This window comes from Sus scrofa, chromosome 11 (assembly GCF_054392235.1).
Source record: "Sus scrofa isolate SSC_HxYL_T2T_F1_AM1 chromosome 11, Sscrofa_HxYL_maternal_Yorkshire_Landrace_v2.0, whole genome shotgun sequence".
Classification (NCBI taxonomy): domain Eukaryota; kingdom Metazoa; phylum Chordata; class Mammalia; order Artiodactyla; family Suidae; genus Sus; species Sus scrofa.
The window spans coordinates 21,799,408-21,818,486 of NC_139393.1; the positions used below are offsets into that span (position 1 = coordinate 21,799,408).

General features: G+C 38.7%; 1 protein-coding gene across 23 annotated transcripts in view; it reads left to right on the forward strand.

Annotated features, from left to right (window-relative positions):
* Positions 1-19,079, forward strand: part of ZC3H13 (zinc finger CCCH-type containing 13) — an 88,776-nt gene that overhangs the window by 47,510 nt on the left and 22,187 nt on the right. For 10 of the 23 annotated variants that reach the window (XM_084981772.1, XM_084981773.1, XM_084981774.1 and 7 more), the window contains exons 9-11: positions 5,249-5,559; positions 7,970-8,434; positions 13,836-14,027. In XM_084981772.1, coding sequence (XP_084837898.1) covers positions 5,249-5,559; positions 7,970-8,434; positions 13,836-14,027 — 968 coding nt within the window. Of the gene's footprint in view, positions 1-5,248; positions 5,560-7,969; positions 8,435-13,835; positions 14,028-18,653; positions 18,738-19,079 lie in introns of all 23 variants that reach the window. The other 13 variants (XM_084981769.1, XM_084981770.1, XM_021065593.2 and 10 more) reach the window with 2 other exon arrangements.

The window sequence follows — 19,079 nt, forward strand, 5'->3', positions numbered from 1 at the left end:
CTCTCATAAATCGTAGTTACACTTGTCTTCTTTCTGTTCTTTTTATATATCATCATCCCTCCTGCCTCCTTTGTGGCTTTTGAGCCCTTAGAATAGAAAGCTCTTCCCTTAAATTTTCAGCTCTTGGCTCAAATACCATCTTTTCAGTAAAGGTCCTTTCTTTACTAAACAACCTAAGGTATTCCTCAATGTACTTTTTTTGGGGACCTAACAGTTTATGTTTCATTACTCTGTTTTATAGGCTTCTATTTTGCATTAATTAGCTAAAATGACTTTCTTTGGTGGTGGTGAGCTACTCTGAACTCTGCAACTAAGACAGACTGGTTTTCAGTCCTCTCTGGCCCAATTACCTCAGGCTTATTGTCATAAAGATTAAATGAGTTATATACATAAAGCACTTAGAACAGTGCTATGGGCATAGTGGCAGTGTGTGTTACCTGCTGTTGTTAGTATTATCATCATCATTTTGTTAGTGATTTTGTCTGTCTGTCTTCATTTCTGTATCCTCAGTGCCAAAAATAATACTTGGAGCATAAAAGGTACTCAGTTAATACTTGTTTAGTGAATGGAAATTACTTTTCTTAACTTTTCTTTTTTTCTCTTTTGAGGTATAGTTGATTTACATTATTACATCAGTTTCAGGTATACAGCACAGTGATTCAAAAATTGTATAGACTGTATTCATTCCGTTTAACATTATTATAAAATATTTGCTGTATTCCCGGTGCTGTACAATATATCCTTGTAGCTTATTTTTACAAATTTTTAAATTATAGTTGATGTGTGATGTTGTGTCAATTTCTGCCTGTAGAGCAAAGTGGCCCAGTCATACATATGTGTATATTCCTTTTCTTATATCATGCCCCATAATGGTCTATCCCAAGAGACTGGATTAGTGTATTTATTTTATACATATTGGTGACTTATCTTTTAAATAAGAAGAAATTCTTATGTAAAAGAATAAAACCTAAATATTTTGAAATGTGTATCGTATTGTGTTCTAATACTGAAGATAGAGTTGACTTTGGCAGTATCCATAGTCTTTTTTTTTTTTAAGTATGCTTTTTGCATGATGGTTTTAAAGGTTGAATTATGAATGTTAGTTAAATAATGTAAGCATATTTTCATATGTAAGAATAGAAATTTTATTGAGAGAAAAATTGGTGTTACTAATTTTAAGAAAGCCTAGGGTAGGAGTTCCCATCATGGCTCAGTGGTTAACAAATCCGACTAGGAACCATGAGGTTGTGGGTTTGATCCCTGGCCTCGCTCAGTGGGTTAAGGATCCGGCGTTGCTGTGAGCTGTGGTGTAGGTCGCAGTCGCGGCTCGGATCCCACATTGCTATGGCAGTGGTGTAGGCCAGGGACTACAGCTCCAATTAGACCACTAGCCCGGGAACCTCCAGATGCCATGGGTGCAGCCCTAGAAAAGACAAAAAAGACAATAAAAAAAAAAGCCTAAACATTGATTTATAGGTGAAATTACTTGAATCTTGAAGGAAAGGATCTTTCATTTCAAATTTCATGACTTTTCACACTTTTTCCCTAAATGAAAAATACCCTGAATATTCTCAGTCTACATTGTGTCCAAATTATAATAGTGTTCAAAAGCTTTTGATTGGAATCAAGTCAGGCTAAGGATTGGCGTTCCCTATGTTTTATACCTCACAGTGCACTTGCTGACAGTATGTACATTTCTGTTTTAAGACCTTAAAGGCTTCTCTTTGTGCAGTAAACTTTCTTTTGTTCTTCATTTGAATTTCAAATGTCACCTCTTTCCTCTCAGATAGGAAACCAGCTAGTTCTAGAGCATAAGACTAGTTAATCTGCTGTTATTACTATTATTATTACTCCTCGTCCTCCTCCTAGTATTCTAAGTTTAAGTGTATTTTACTATATCTCTGTATTAGTCTAGAAGCCTTGGTACTAATAGTTTTGGTTAAATTTCAGGACAGTTTTATTACTTAGAGTCACGTATTTTCTATATACAGAATGAACATAGGTCTGGGTCCCTTAGGCTTACGTCCATAATTTGACCCATCTTTTTGTGGTAACAGATCCTCCCTCTCATTTCACTGTTTTTTAGTCACCAGACTTTTAAAAGAATAGGACGGAAGAAAATGTGAAAAAGCTGTCTCACTTAGCCAACTTGGACTGCTGTTACAAAATATGATAGACTGGGTGACTTAACCCACAGGCATTTGTTTCTCATAGGTGCATAGGCTGGGAAATGCAAGGTCAGGGTGCCAGCAGACCTGTTTCAGGCCCACTTCCTGGGTCACAGACGGCTGACTTCTCACTGTGTCTTCACTTGCAGGGAAGAGAAGGAGCTGTTCCTTTTCTTAGAAGGACACTAATCCCGTCGTGGGAGCCCCACCCTTAGGACTTCATCTAAACCTCATTAGTCCCGTAGGCCCCACTTCCAAGTAGCATGACAGTGGGGATTAGGGCCTCAGCATGGAAATTTGTGGGTGGGAAGTGGCTCAGCGGGTTGAGGACCTGGTGTTGTCACCTCTGTGGCATGGGTTCGATCCCTGGCCTGGAAACTTCTGCACGCTGCTGGGGAGGCCAAAAAAAAAATTGGAGGGAGGACACAAAACATTCATTTGATAATGGGTGATTAAATTAAATCAGCAATAAACTGTTTTTTCCCCCCGAAGGATAGGTAGGAAGAAAAAAGGGTTAAAATGCCAAAGCCATAACACATTGGTGCTCTGTCCTTAATATGATAGCTTCATTGTCTAAGCTTGAACCAGTTTTTTCTTCCATGCTATAGACACCAAATTTGAATAGAGGTGTGATTGGACTGTAATGTGTTTTTTAAATATAGCATTATGAACTATTTAAGTTTTATGAACAAATCACCAGAGAGTATTGCAGACATTACTAAAACAATTTTGAGTATATCCCAGAAATAAACACAAAACTAACCTAAATATTCACTAAAAAGCTATATATATATTTTTTTTTTTTTCCCCAGTTTAGGTATTCCAAATTGACTAGAACCTAATGAAATTGAAATTGGAAAGCACCTAATAATAGTCAAATTAGAATTTCAAATTTCAAATTAGAATGATTTTTCTCTTCAGTATTTGAATAGCCATTGATCATAAATGGTTTTCCAAAGTGGAGTAAAACCCATTGAGTATTTCTGCTCCTATCTGTAAGTAAATAGATTTCAGTTGAGAGTGTTATAATGGTTTTTGTCTTATTTTTTTGTGTGAGAAAGAAAACAGTTTTTATTAAAAGCGTGAAGGTTTTGTGGAGTCATAGATAACTAGGATGCTTAGATAAATGTGATGTTCTAGTTAGCAGACTTTTTTTTTTTAGTCAATTGTTATCCAAAAAGTGTTTTTATTTGCCTAATTTCTTATTTTGCAAAATTCTTTCCTATATATTGGATTGCAGTCCTGATTCAGTAACATGTATCTTATAGATTTAAAACTCTCATTGATAAAAATTCTAGTAAGGCATCATTTATAAACAACATAGTTTAGGGCAGCAGTTCTCAACCAGGGTTGATTTTTACCTTGGGGACACTTGGAAATATCTGGAGTAATTTTTTATTGTCATGAATGGGGATGAGAGGGAGATGGTACTGGCTTCTAGTGGTGGGTAGGGGTCAAGGATGCCCCTTAAACATCCTACAATGTACAGGACAGCCCCCCACCACAAAGGATTACTGAAAATAGAATGTCAGTAGTGCCAAGATTGAGAAATTCTGGTTTAGGGTTAGTAATTGATTAATTAATTAAAATGCTATTAATAAAAATATTGCAGAAGTTAAAAAATATTTATCATAGGCTCTGAAGGTAATTCTAAAATACTTTGATAGGAACTCAGGATTTTTTCAACAGACATGTAGCTCTCAAAACGATTGCTTTGAGATAGATGATACTTACCCTGAGAATGTGATGTCTGGAATGTCGTTTTTTAAATATGAATCCTGTTTCTTTTAAGTTATTTGCCCAAATGTGTACATTCTAGCTCTCCATCACAGACACCTTGTGCATGTTCATTGTGGATAGAGCCCAGATCATAGCAGATTGTAGAATGTGATTCAGATGTGCTTCATGAGATTATAAGTTAAATCTCTGGCAGCTAAGAAGATCATTTGAAGGGAGTAGAGGAAGCCTTAGTTAAACCAAGGCTTGTAGCTAAACCTGAGTTTGTGCTGCTCAAGAGTGAAGGCAGGTTATTTAAGACAAAGGCAGTGTAGACAGGATGTCCTTTCCTCAGTCCTAGCGCCTGAATTATAGATGTTCTTTCAGCCACTTTCTATCTAGATGTTATTAGAATGTTTTGTCTTTGGCTCTTTGTGGGTTTCCCCTCCAAGTACCTCATCCCATTGTCAAGAGATTATCTCTGCTAAGAGTGGGTTCCACACATCATGCAGGAGTCAGACCACCTATGCTCAGGGAGAGTGTTACTGGAGGAGGAAGCATGCCTTGGAGCCGGAGTGCAGGAGAAGGGGCAGGCCGTGTCTCCTCTAGAACTGTGGCCTCAGGCTGACCTAACCAAATCTTTAAAAATCAACTTGTTGGAGTTCCCGTCGTGGCGCAGTGGTTAACGAATCCAGACTAGGAACCATGAGGTTGCGGGTTCGGTCCCTGCCCTTGCTCAGTGGGTTAACGATCCGGCGTTGCCGTGAGCTGTGGTGTAGGTTGCAGACGCGGCTCGGATCCCGCGTTGCTGTGGCTCTGGCGTAGGCCGGTGGCTACAGCTCCGATTGGACCCCTAGCCTGGGAACCTCCATATGCCGTTGGAGCGGCCCAAGAAATAGCAACAACAACAACAACAACAACAAAAAAGACAAAAGACAAAAAAAAAAAAAAAAAATCAACTTGTTGGTGTTCCCATGGTGGCTCAGCGGTAGCAAACCTGACTAGTATCCATGAGCATGTGGGTTGGATCCCTGGCTTCGTTCAGTGCAATAAGGATCCTGCATTGCCGTGAGCTGTGGTCACAGATGTGGCTTGGATCTGGCATTGCTGTGGCTGTGGTGTAGGCTGGCAGCTACAGCTCAGATTCAACCCCTAGACTGGAAACTTCCATATGCCGCGAGCGCAGCTGTAAAAAGACAAAAAAGAATCATTAATGATTTTATGTCTCATGAATTAGAATTTACCTTGGAATTATTATTTATAATTTTAGCTTTAACTTTTACATTGAGTTTTGTTTTGAAGATTTTTCCTTTGGCTAGAAATAAAGGCTCTTGAACAGATTTTTAAAGTATTTTTCTTTATAGGTCTAGTTCCCCAGCAGGACAGCATCATTCTCCTATATCTTCTAGACATCACTCATCTTCCTCGCAGTCAGGCTCATCTATTCAAAGGCATTCTCCTTCTCCTCGCCGGAAAAGAACTCCTTCTCCGTCTTATCAGAGGACAATAACTCCACCTTTACGCCGCTCGGCTTCTCCCTATGCTTCCCACTCCCTGTCCTCTCCTCAGCGGAAGCAGAGTCCCCCACGGCATCGCTCTCCACTGAGGGAGAAAGGGAGGCATGACCATGAACGGACGTCACAGTCCCATGATCGGCGTCACGAAAGGAGGGAAGGTAAGCACGTCCTACTTCATTGTGATTTGTTTTTTTTAGAGGTCTTTTATTTCAGTGCATATTTTATTTATGAAATAATTGGACTCTCAAATGTATTGCTAGAATACGGGACAGTAAGGAGCTATCTTATATTAAGTCCTCTGTAGCACGGACATGAGAGCCCTTGAGGGCAATGGGAAGTGCTTAATGACATGGAAATTACATGGCAGTGGAGCTACTAAATAGATGGGAGTGGGCATTTATATGTATACAAAGTTGGTGGTTCCTTAGTTAAGATGTTTTACTTAAGTGCTTGAAAGTTCTAGAAATTTTGGGCCATCTGATTCTTAGAGCTTTTCCTTTCTAGATCCCTGAGAATTATGTTAACTGTGAACGTGCTGCTTGCTCCCTGTTCAAGCTGAGATGCTGATATTACTTGGCAGCACAATCTTATAGGTTTCATCTCTTTCTGTACTTCCTGTCTAAGCTTCTTGTCTTTGTTTTGTTTGTTTAACATAACAGGTCTTTGTCCTGACTTCTCCCGAGTTAGTTTTTTAACATAATGAGAACCCTGGAAATACTAACTTACTTGGAAAATTTCTGTTTAATATGCATTTTAAAAGCATCTTATTATCGTACAGCAGTTGCCTATGAAACATGATGAACTTAGCTATTGTCTTCGAATTAACAGCATAAACAATAATTTATTTTATTCAAGAAGTCATGGATGCAAAGATAGGAACTGGAGAGAGCACCTCTTTTAGAGAATTAGTCCTTGTGTACATGATTTGGAACCAGATCAGTACAGCAGTATTTATGGGCCATTGGTAAGATGGGAAAATTCTCTTCTATCTCTCCAACTAGAGGTGACTAGGAATATAGTATACATGCAGCCTACTCCTTGAAGGAAAACTATTATTTACAAACATAATTATCATACACACTAATGGAGGGGAAATCTGGTATGCAGTTGAGTCTTTTAGGAATGCTTTTTTGTAGTAAGAGGGACTTATGGAAAGAATCCTTTTAGTAATAAACCTTACATGTTTAGATTCTTTGTTGAGGGTGTTTCTTGAACCCTTCATACAAGAGATGGAGCACATGTTTATTCCTATCTACTTAGATGTCATTTTCTGAAATAAGAATACTTTTAACGAAGGAATGGGGAGGTAGGTAAAGAACAAAATATAATAATTGGACATATTTGTGAAGACAGGTGGGAACGTCTGATACTAAGTGAACAAATATCTAGGCACAGTTGGTACTGAAGGAGGACTAAAAGTGATAGATGTGCACAGAGAGATGAGGTGGGTCAGATTGTTGCCTACCGCTTCCATCCTTAAATGGCATTTATGGATCTAGGTTGGCAGGGGAGATAAGTTATTAATGAGAGTCTAAGGGGCCTTGTGGCTACTAGGTGGGGAGAATCTATGCACCTAGCCCCCCAGGGACAAAGGGAAAAGGAGGTAAACCTATGATGTCCTAGGCATAAAGGTGCAACAGCTGTTAAAATTGCCTCAGATTTTGGGGCAGTTCCAGAGTGTAAGAGCAGTTTACAAAGGAACCTGATAAAAAGTATGGGGTTTGTTCTTTGAGGGTTTCTTGTTAATTCTTTGAGTTCCTATCAGATTTATGCTGTAATCAGTTTATACATTTGTAGGCATATCTAAAGAATCGTTTCTAATCTTTGCAAATTCCCATGATGTATGGAGCTTATTTATTAAACCCTTTAAGTGCTGAGCCTCTATTTGATCATTTATACAATGACAGGTTTGGATTAACTGATCACTAAGGTTCATTCTAGCTTTTAAAAATTGAAGTTATTTTAAAGATTTTCTATGAAATGTTAGGAAATGCCTTAAGTAGAAAAAGCTGCTTTAGAGAGAGGAGTGTGTGATTCCATTAAACAGCTCAAAAAAAAAAAAGAAAAGAAAAGAAAAACCAGCGAGAAAACAGTATCTCTGTACCAGCCAGCTTACTGCTGCAGGCTGCTCTCCAGTGTTTGAGTACCTTGGAGGTGGCCATGAGTGGTCTGGTCTGCCCTTGGTAGAGATGATTAAAGTTACTTTGTGCCTCTGGATCTAAAAGTGATTTCTTAAAAGTAAGTCATCACTGATAGGAGATCAGCTTAACCTGTTCTGATTGTTTAAGATCCCAAGGTACCAGGTATGTGGTGGGGGAGGAGATCATGTGCAGAGTTGTCCCAATCAAGAACGTAGTTATCCAGGTGGTAATAAAATTGCCTTTGGGATTTTAGTGTACGAGATGCTTTTAATCTTATTTGCGCAGGTTTTCTCCTTTTAATTTTTTTTTTTGCAAAGAACACTCATTACCATTGTAATAAAAATTTGAACGCTCTAAACTAAACATAGTCTAGTTTCCTAAAGTTTTGTGAAAGGAATTACAGTGTATTTCCACAATTGCGTTACAGAGACTAGAGGCAAAAGGGATAGAGAAAAGGATGCACGAGAAGAACGCGAGTATGAGCAGGATCAGGGCTCTTCCAGAGACCACAGAGATGACAGAGAACCTCGAGAGGGTCGGGAGCGGAGAGATGCCAGAGATACTAGAGACAGAAGGGAACTCAGAGACTCCAGAGACCTTCGGGACTCCAGGGAGATGAGGGATTATAGCAGAGACAACAAGGAGAGCCGCGATCCCAGAGACTCTCGGTCTGCTCGTGATGCTCACGACTACAGGGACCGTGAAAGCCGAGATGCTCACCGAAAGGAGGATGCTTATCAGGAAGAGTCCCGGAGTTACGGCAGAAACCACTTGCGAGAAGAAAGTTCGCGCACCGAAGTAAGGAACGAGTCCAGAAATGAGTCTCGAAGTGAAATGAGGAATGACCGGATGGGCAGAAGTAGGGGAAGAGGTCCAGAGTTACCTGAAAAGGGTAAGGTTTTTGACTTGTCAGTGAACCCTATGTTCACATCGAAATCATTACATCTAAGAATTATTTTCTAGAGATGGTATTTCTTACACTCATTATCACTTTGTCAAAGTTATTTTCAGTTCATTGAATGTGTGATCATCCCTGTAAATTCCAAATAGGAATTATTAGCTAAAGTAGCAGAAGATAAATGGGGCCTGACTTCGACCCCCTGGCTGAATTATGTCCAGTCATGCCTACCATCTTGATTAATGTGGAACCCTAAGAAAATTGCTCTCAGGCAAAAAAGTAGCATCAAAAAGAAGTAATTTCTAATAAACAGGTACATCCATGATAAAACGATCATTAAAATGAGATTAAAATGGTGGGCTTTCAAAATTGGTGGTGTCAGAAATGACTGATTTGGGTAGTCTTCAGTATTTTTGTGCTTGCTGCAAAACAACCTCAGAACATCACATACCAGGATCTTAAGCCATTTTTCTTAGCTTCCCTTAAAAAGCATTTGCCATCACCATTATCATCAATAACCACCTACCTAAATATACCTGTCTCCAAACTGCCTGAACTGAATTAGCCTCGACCTCTCTCTTCCTCCATTCACTTCACTCCCCTCCCCCAAAATCCTGCTGCAGAATTCTCACCATTCTCACTCTTTCCATAGGCCTGTTGGTTTATCCTGGTCAGTATTACAGTTTCACATGAAGATAAAGGCTCCTTCTTGCCTTCTCTTTCATAGTTGTCTTGGCTTTTCTTGGCTCTACTTTTTCATGTATATGTTGTTTTTCTTTTTTTGGCTGCTCCTTGGCATGTGGAGTTCCCCGGCCATGGATCAGATCTGAGCCGCAGTTGCAGCTTACACCCCAGCTTCTGCAATGCTTGATCCTTTTAACCCACTGTCTGGGCTAGGGATTGAACCTGTGTCCTGGTGCTGCAAAAATGCTGCAGATCCTGTTGTGCCACAGCAAGAACTCCTCGTGTACATTTTTAAAATGTCTTTTTTTTAATTTCATGAAAAACTGTTGGATTTTTATTTCAAATAAGTTAAATTTATTGATTTATAACTTTTTCTATTAAGTTCTTACGCATGTTCATTCCTAGGTATACTCTTATTTTTGTGGCTACTGCAAATGGTACTTTAACAATTTTCTCTTTTTAATATATACATTCACATGGTTCAGAATTTCACAGCTACAGAAGGTCTGTCCCTGACCTGGTGCTCTTATTTTGCCGGTTTCGTTTGTATCTACACAAGCAGATGTGTATGTCTATTCATTTTCTCCTGTGGCTTTACAGATATAATTTAAATTTTTTTTTATTTAAAAAAACAGCTGTATACTCTATACCCTGCTGCTTTCACTTGCAAAATATCTTGGAGATCGCTCCCAATAAGTCTACTTGGTAAACAGCCACCTCTTTCTTTTGGTGCATAGTGTCTATTGTAGGATGTACCATAAAATTAACAAGTCCTGTGTTTAGGTGTTCTTGTTTTTTCTTTCTTTCTTTTTTTTTTTTGTCTTTTTGCTATTTCTTGGGCCGCTCCCACGGCATATGGAGGTTTCCAGGCTAGGAGTCGAATCGGAGCTGTAGCCTCCGGCCTACGCCACAGCCACAGCAACTCTGGATCCGAGCCACGTCTGCCACCTACACCACAGCTCACGGCAACGCCAGATCGTTGACCCACTGAGCAAGGGCAGGGACTGAACCTGCAACCTCATGGTTCCTAGTTGGATTCGTTAAACCCTGCGCCACGATGGGAACTCCTTTTTTTTCATTTTTGAATAGTGTTTAAGTGAGTTACTATGTACAGGTGCACTAAATGATATATTTTAAAATACTTTATTTTCTGATGCTAATTACTAGTGTATGGAAATGGGAATTAATACTTACATATTAATCTTACTTGTGATGTTGCTGTATTTTCCTAGCAGATCTAATTAGATTCTCTTAAATATTTATGTCTGGGAACAGATTTGGCTCTTCCTTTCTGAGTATCATTTATTTGCTGTCAGTAACCTGCAAAGCAGCTTTTCAATGCACTGTTTAATGTAACTAGTATAATGGGCTTCATATTTTAAGCCTGGTGTTTGTAGTGTTCAGCAGTTGATTTTTATTGTTAAAGATGTCTCCTGATTTTCCAGATTTAGCTGGCTTCTTTCATGCCTTTTTCTGTATCTTGAGAAGATCATATAGTCAGTTTCTTTTACCTTATTCCTTAATATATATATTTTTCAATAAAAATTATTCTTGCATTTCTAAGATAATGTACTTCTTTCATTTTTTAGAAATGTTCTAGAGTAGGTTTGTTAAAATTTAATTTTGAATTAGGCATCTTTGTTTTTATTGAGATTGGCATATAATCAGTAGTATGATGGTAAATATTTAACAAATAACTCTTCCGAAAAAAAGCCCTGACTTGTAGCTGATGCCAATTTCCATGGTATAAATTACTTCTGCCATAGCAGATTTTGAGCTACTAACAACATCACTCAGTGTGGAGGTGGGAGGAGATGTGCCCAGCTGGCTCTCTGGAGCCAGTTTGCACCGGTTCTGCAGAGCTTTTGGTTTTTATGTTGTCTTTGGGGATCAGAGTTACACTAGCCATATAAAATGTTTTTGGGAAGCGTTTCTTTTTTTCTCTTCTCTGAAACAATTCATGTACAAATGCTTAGTTTTCTGTTCTTTGACAGTTTGATAATATTTGTAGCACGTTGAATTTTAATTGTCAGAGAGGACTGTTTAAAGTCAGGTTTCTGGGTGTTGTTACGACTTGGTTTGTGGCTCATCGTCAGTTTCCCTGTAGTCTGCATATGCTTTTAATGGTGGCAAAGTAGGTAAAGTGTGTCTCTAAGGTCAGGCTTGTTAGCCTTGCTCTCAAATCTACATTTAACTTTTTCAAGTGTGCTTTTTCTAGCAGTACAGAGAAGTGAGTTAAATCTTCCACTCTCATTTTGAATTTGTTCGTCTTGTGTAATTTGATTAGTTTTGCTTTGAATATTTTGAGACCTTGCTAGTAAGTACACATATGGCAAATCATTCTACTTTTATCATTACAGGATGATCCTCTTCATCCCAAATGGTGTCTTTTTGTCTAAAAAAATTTATCCCACCATCACAGATTTCTTTTGGTTAGTATTTGTGTGATGTCTTTTTCTATTCCTTCAACCTTTCTGTCTAAATGCCATATAGTTAGGCATATCTTGAATCTTCTCATTGTGTCTTGATTCTGAACTTTCAGATTTTCCATTTCTCTATCACTCATTTTTTGAGTTATATCCTCAGCTTTTTTACTAATCTTCTCTTAGCAGCAAGGACAGGGGCATTTAATCTCATTTCTAGATGTTATATGTAATGCATTTGTAGTTTTTAAAAAACTGTTTTAAATTTCTTCTCTTTTTTTAAAGTACTTAGCATTATGTTATAATCCTTTCAGGACTCAAAGCCAATTACGTGTGCATGTGTCTGTGTGTAGCAGTTTTTTAAAAAAATGCTTTATTGAGGTACGGTTGACATACCAAAAACTATACTCAGTTAATGTATACCACTTGCTGAGCTTGCAGATAAGTATACACCCTTAAAACCACCACTGCAACCTATGCCATTCACATGCAAATGTTCGCTGTCACTCTCTTTAATATTATTTGTGTGTGTGTATAAAGAGAATGCTATTAACGTTAAGATCTACTTCTACTTCTTTTTTTTTTTTTTGTCTTTTTGCTATTTCTTTGGGCCGCTCCCACGGCATATGGAGGTTCCCAGGCTAGGGGTCGAATTGGAGCTGTAGCCACTGGCCTACGCCAGAGCCACAGCAACGCGGGATCCGAGCCGTGTCTGCAACCTACACCACAGCTCACGGCAACGCCGGCTCCTTAACCCACTGAGCAAGGGCAGGGACCGAACCTGCAACCTCATGGTTCCTAGTCGGATTCCTTAACCACTGCGCCACGACAGGAACTCCAAGATCTACTTCTTACCAAATGTTTGAGTTTCCCATACAGTGTTATTAACCATAGACACTATACGGTAAAGTAGATCTCTAGGACTTACTCATCTTGTACAACTCACTTTGTACCCTTTGACGAACGCCTCCCTGCTTCCCCTCCCCTCAGCCCCTTGGCAGCACCTACTCTATGCTTCTATGAGTCTGTTTTAGATTCCACATAGGAGTGGCGTCATGTAGCACTTGTCCTTCTGTGTCTGACTGATCTCACTCAGCGTGATGTCCTCCAGCTTCTTCCATGTTGTTGCAAATGGCAGGGGTTCCTTTTTTTAAAGGCTGAATAATCTTTTATATGTATATACCACTATTTTTATTTATTTATTTTTTTATTTTTTCAAAACTACATTTCATCCCACCCATTCACCTATCTTTGGGCATTTAGGTTGCTTCCATGTTTTGGCTATTGCAAATAATGCTGCATTGAATATGAGAGTGTAGATATCTCTTTCAAATCCTATTTCAATTCCTCTGTCTATATACCCAGGAGTGATTCCTGGATCATATGGTAGCTCTATTTTGAATTTTTTGAGGAACCTCCATACTGTTTTCCATAATGACTGTGTAGCCTTGCCTTACCATCACCACAATCAAGATACTCAACTGTACCATCACAAGACTCCCTGTGTTACCCTTTCTGGCCACACTCAAATCCCCTCCCCTGTTCTTGACCCCTGGCAACTACTACTATGTCTTTCATCTAATAATTGTTAGTTGACAAATGTTACATAAATGGAATCCTGCTATATGTATCTTGTTGAGATCAGCGTTTTCACTCAGCATAGTTTCCATGAGGTTCGTTCATCCAAGTTGTTGCATGTATTTATAGTTTGTTCCTTGTCATGTTCCGTGGTCTGGATGTGTGCCCCATTAAGCCACTGGATGACATTTGTATAATTTCTAGTTTTGGGCTATTACAAATAAAGCTCCTGTTAACATTCATTTCCCAATTTTTCAATGAAAATTTTCAGGTACCACTTACTGTCAACAAAGTACCTTGGTTCTGTATTGAAACATTTTCAATATAAACTGTAGTAGGTGCAAGACATCCACATCCATATTTTCATTGTTTTTATGATATTTTTGTGATTTAGATATGAATCAATAGTTTTTAATTTTTGTTTGTTGTTTTTGGCTTAATTGAAATGAGTCACTCTGCTTTAAGATTTCTATAAACTGGGGCTAAACTTACTCAGGTCAGTCATTAGACACCTTGGGTGTTCTGATCCAACATTTAATATTTTTTGATGGATTATCACACTTTCAAATTAAAAAAAAAAAAACAAAAACCACCAAAACCAGAAAAGCCCCACACATCTTTATATGTTTTGAGGAGAAAAAAATGTGACTGATGAAACTTGTTGAATAAAGTGTATGTGTTAAATATTTGTATGAATATCCTTTGTTTAGGAAGTCGAGGCACGAGAGGGTCTCAAATTGATAGTCACAGTAGTAGTAGCAACTACCATGACAGCTGGGAAACTCGCAGTAGCTATCCTGAAAGAGACAGATACCCCGAAAGAGAAAACAGAGAGCAAGCAAGAGATTCTTCCTTCGAAAGAAGACACGGAGAGAGAGAGCGTCGTGACAACAGAGAGAGAGGTTTGTCCAATGAATTACTATTAAATAGTGACCAGCGTTGATTGGGAGAATTGATTTGTTTATTAATATTAAATATCTTTTAAGACTTTTGCTTGTTGATACATTTTAAGCTATTACATTTATTCATATTCTTCCCTTTTTACTTAGTCGAGGAGAGATTATGTAAAAAGCTAGCACCTGTACTTAACTTGACAGCAGAGTAGGTACTGATTGAGGAGGTCCTTGTATCCTGCAAGACTTGCGGTGCCCTGCTGTATGTATGTCTTTGACCTTAACCAAAAGGCTCATGACCTTTTAAAGAATATAGATGCTTGGGGCCCATTTCAGGTATTTCTGATTCAGGAGCTAAAGTTTCTCATCTGAGTATCCTGGCCACTTGCTCACGAACTGTGGTAAACAGTCTTGTCAGGACTGCCACGGAGGAACAAAAGGAAACTGATGATTTTAGGGCTGAAGTTGTTTGGAGAAATGTTTTATTCATGTTCCTTCCTGAGAATATGTAATACTTGGTTTAGCTAATTTTATATTCTTGTATATCTTAAGCTAAAAATTTTATGTTACTCTACTAGATGATCAGTTTCGAAGCAAGATTCCTAGAAGGCATTGAAGAAGGGTTATAAGTATCTTCTTTAACAAGCTTTTATTGTCTATACATATTAGGGCCTTTAAACATTTATGACCTTCTGAAGGTCTTAGTAACCTTGGGTAAACCTTAACTAAAGTAAGGTTTGCTCTGATGCTGAGGTTGGTGTAGTATGAAACTTGATGGAGTAAGGAATGGCATATTGATGCTCCACAGTGGGCTGAATTGAATCAAAGAGGTAGTATTTATCTTGATATGGGTAATAGTGAGAGAAGAATGAGGTCTCTAAGACACCGTGTACTTCGGGGAGTGTGGACAAGATCAGAGCCATGGGTGAAATAAGAGTTGGTTGAGCTGAGTTTGTTAGGGTAAATCTAACGCATTTGGGTTGAACGATGTGTATGATTTCCTTAGTTACAGGTGAGGCTGGAGTTGATATGTTCTGTGTTCTTATGTGAAATTATTTCTTCCTGAACATTGATTCACCAGTCTTTACTCTCTTTAACACTATGTCCTGGTAATGCTTTTTTTGTATCTTTTTTTTTTTTTTTCCTTTTTTCTTTTTTCCTAGTTCCATATCCTAGCTCAGGTTTTTCTCATCTCATGCCTGAATTCAGTAGAACATTTGGTTTCAGTTTTATTTAGTTCACCCACATGTATGGAGTTACCAAGAACTTTGATAGTTGCTTTATATATATTCTCTGACTTAGATCTTTATAATATTAAATTGGAGAATATGTATTTTAAATCCTTTTATTTTTCAGTATCTGTGAGTGTAGGTACGGTAAGAAAACTGGTGTTTTATTATTTATGAAATTCGGGCTAAGAGAAGGGTAGTGATTTTTCTAGTATAACAGAGAAGTAAGTTCTAAGGCTGAAATTCAAATTCAGGTCTTCTGACTATAAGTCCTGTTCTCTATTTTATTTTACTCTCACTACTTAAATATCACTTGTGTGATTGAAATAGAAATATATATCTCGAGGGCCACACCGGAGGCATATGGAAGTCCCCAGGCTAGGGGTCAAATTGGAGTTGCAGCTGCCAGCCTACACCACAGCCGCAGCAACTCCATATCCGAGCCACATCTGCAACCTATACCACAGCTCATGGCAACACCATATCCTGAACCCACTGAGCAAGGCCAGGGCTTGAACCTGTGTTGTCATGGATACTTGTCAGATTTGCTTCTGCTGAGCCATGATGAGAACTCCCTAGAAATATATTTTTGATAATGATATATTCTACAAATGTTTATTGAGTACCCATGTATTTTGCTAGGTTTTTGGAGTATATTTCTTAGGCTCGTAGAACTTTATAAAGGAGAAGATAACCCCCCCTCAAAAAAGAGAAATGATTATTGGGTGCTATCAAGGAAATATACAAGGGATCTAGATAGAAATAAAGGATGAGAGGGACCTACTTTATGTAGATAGTGTTTATGAAAAATTTGAGATAACATTTACGCAGAGGCGTAAATGCAAGGGAAGAAGCTACCTAGCATTGCAAGTATTGAGGGTAAAAACATTCCATTCAGAGAGGTGCCAATTCCCTGAGGTGGGAAATAGTCTTAATCTGTCCTGGAGTTTGAAAGAAGATGAGTGTGACTAGAGTATGGTGAGCATGGGGAGATAGGGAGAGGTTGAAGGTGGGATGTGCTCAGGACCTTGTTCTGTGCTCGGGTATTTAAGCCTTCCCTTTCGTTCCTCATAGGTTCCTTAGGGCACAAATAGACAGCTGAAGTATGGTCCACACTACTGCTATATAAAGTCCTGTGAGAAGACAAAAGAGCAAACAGAATTCTGAGGCAGTCCATGGAAGCTTCCTAAAGAAGAGACTCTGAATTAGGGACCTAAGGGATAAATAGGAGTTGGCTAGAAGGAACCTTGGAAGGAACACTTTGCAGGGAGAGGGTGCAGCATGCGCAGACACACAGGACCCAGAGGAACATCTGCTTTGGAGTAGTAAGGAATTAGGAGGTTGGGAGTAGAGGTGCTGTAATTGCTAGGGAAGGAAAGAAGCTAGGAAGAGGATGGATGTGAGACCATGGACCATTGGCCAGGCTGGAAACGGCCTCGTAAGTCAAACTGAAAATTTGGGTTTTTAATTGCCTTTTCCCACTGCCTAATAAGATAACTGCTTTTAAGCAGGTCTTTTGTTTGTTTGTTTTTGTTTTTTAGCAGCTGGGAAAAACTAGAGTTTTCTTCAAGAAAAAAGTATTAAAGAGTTTGGGAAAAGACTGATGATAAGGATACCAACCAGCTAGACTGTTGGTGACATGGGCATCTCAGAAGAGCAGATCAGAGTCTCAGTTAATAATATTAACTGTAGAGATTGAGAGAGGAAGTGGAATAAAGAAATATTTTGAGAGTGAAATTGATGGTACTTGAAAATGACGGGTCTTGGGAAACTCAGTGATTTCCAGCTTTTGAATGGAAAGGATATGCCATTCATTAAAATAAGGAAATACATGCCTGTCTTTGAAAAACACATTTTGGGGGAAAGACAGGGAAGATAGTTTAGAGGAATTAAAGTGGTATTCCTTTCTGTTTTCTTTGAAGTATGGAGCCTTGGAATTAAGGTTGGGCAAACAGTTTTTCTTTGTCAGAAAAAGAGTGCTCGAGTAAAGTAGTCTATTTCCTGATATTGCCATAATCAGAAATTTCAAACATGCATTGCTCTAAGTTGCCATATTGAATTTGTTTCAGGTTGTTTTGTAATCATTGTGATATTAGTATGACCCCCCCCAAACCAGAAATTGCAACAGTATTAAGACATGAGTATATAGCATACCAGGAATCTAAAGTGTAGTACAAGAACTATTTTACATTTAAATTGGTTTCAACAAAAGTGGAAAAGGGTTTAAGAGCTCTCACTTCTCACCCTGACATCCTAATGTATCTACCATCTCTGTGACTTTGGCAGGTCAGCTTCTGGACCATAAATTCTGTGTTTTTAAGAAGAAAAAGGAGAAAGGGGCTAGACAAGGTTTAGTTTTGTCTTAGCTTTAAAGTTCTGTGAACTTTTATATCTTGGTCTATAACCTTTTTTTTTTTTTTTTTTTTTGTCTTTTTGCTATTTCTTGGGCCGCTCCCGCGGCATATGGAGGTTCCCAGGCTAGGGGTCAAATCGGAGCTGTAGCCACTGGCCTACGCCAGAACCACAGCAACGCGGGATCCGAGCCGTGTCTGCAACCTACACCACAGCTCATGGCAACGCCGGATCGTTAACCCACTGAGCAAGGGCAGGGATCGAACCTGCAACCTCATGGTTCCTAGTCGGATTCGTTAACCATTGCGCCACGACGGGAACTCCTATAACCTTAAAGACTAAAATAGATTATTCTTATCTTTTTCATCTTTGATAAGAAAGGAAATTCAAATTATCATGGTGAACCCCTCCCTAGAAATATCCTAAACTTATCCTGCTTAATAAGTTGTAGAGATTTCACTTACAAACTTGTCGTTGGCCATATTGTAGTATGAGCTTTGTGACTAACCAGTACAAATTACTATGCAGGGTGAAAACAGAAACATCGCAGTAGCCTAGATCCTAGCACAGTGAACTACTTTCAAAAATGGCTCTGTCTGCGGAAGAGTTCGTGCCATTTTCTTTAGACATTTTTTGATCCCAGCCTCATTTCTTGCTCAGCTGGGCATACTGGGCAGCATGCATTCAGTTTCTGTGTTTATATGATACATGTATTAAAAAAATATACATATATAAAATGTGATAAGGTTCTTTAACATTTTAAGAAAACAGCTCTTCATCAGAGTAATCTTTTATATGAGTAAGTGAAAATTTTAGTAGTTATAAATATATATCACTAATAAAACACTTTTTACATTTGATTAGTTCAAGATTGCTAAGCATCATCAGTACCCTTGATATTCTAGTTTATGATAAATTGCTATCAGCAGTGGCTCTTGACAGATGTTTTTGTTCTACTATATTTTCCTCACATAATAGCTGCACTTTGATGTGTATATATTTCGGCCTGAAATTAGAGGTGTGACTTACGAGGGAAATTTTTTTTTTCCTTCAGCTCCTATGTTCTACACCTCCTGCTGCCCCTATCCTTTGCCACCAGTGTTCTCAGGTCCTGCTGGGGGGACAGAGAAGATCAGAGGTGAAGGGTAGAGATGGCAGAAAGTGGGGTTGGAGCAGTGGGCTGGAGGTAGGGTAGGGAGCATGCAGAGAAAGATCAAAGGTGAATCAGCGGGAGGTGGGAGGGGGGTTGATGGGGAGCAGAAAACATGGTAGTTGGAGGGCAAGTAAAATTACCTTTAAGAAACAACTATTTTTAAGCGTCTAGTGGTGATTATTTGGATGATTCCCTTAAATCTAGTACGTGATTTATATTTGTTGCCAGTGTGGACCCTATGCACAGATGAAATGTAAGATTTGCCAAACTGTCTTACCAGTAGCTTTTCTGTCAAATTAATCACTGACGAAACTTGATTTTCATTGT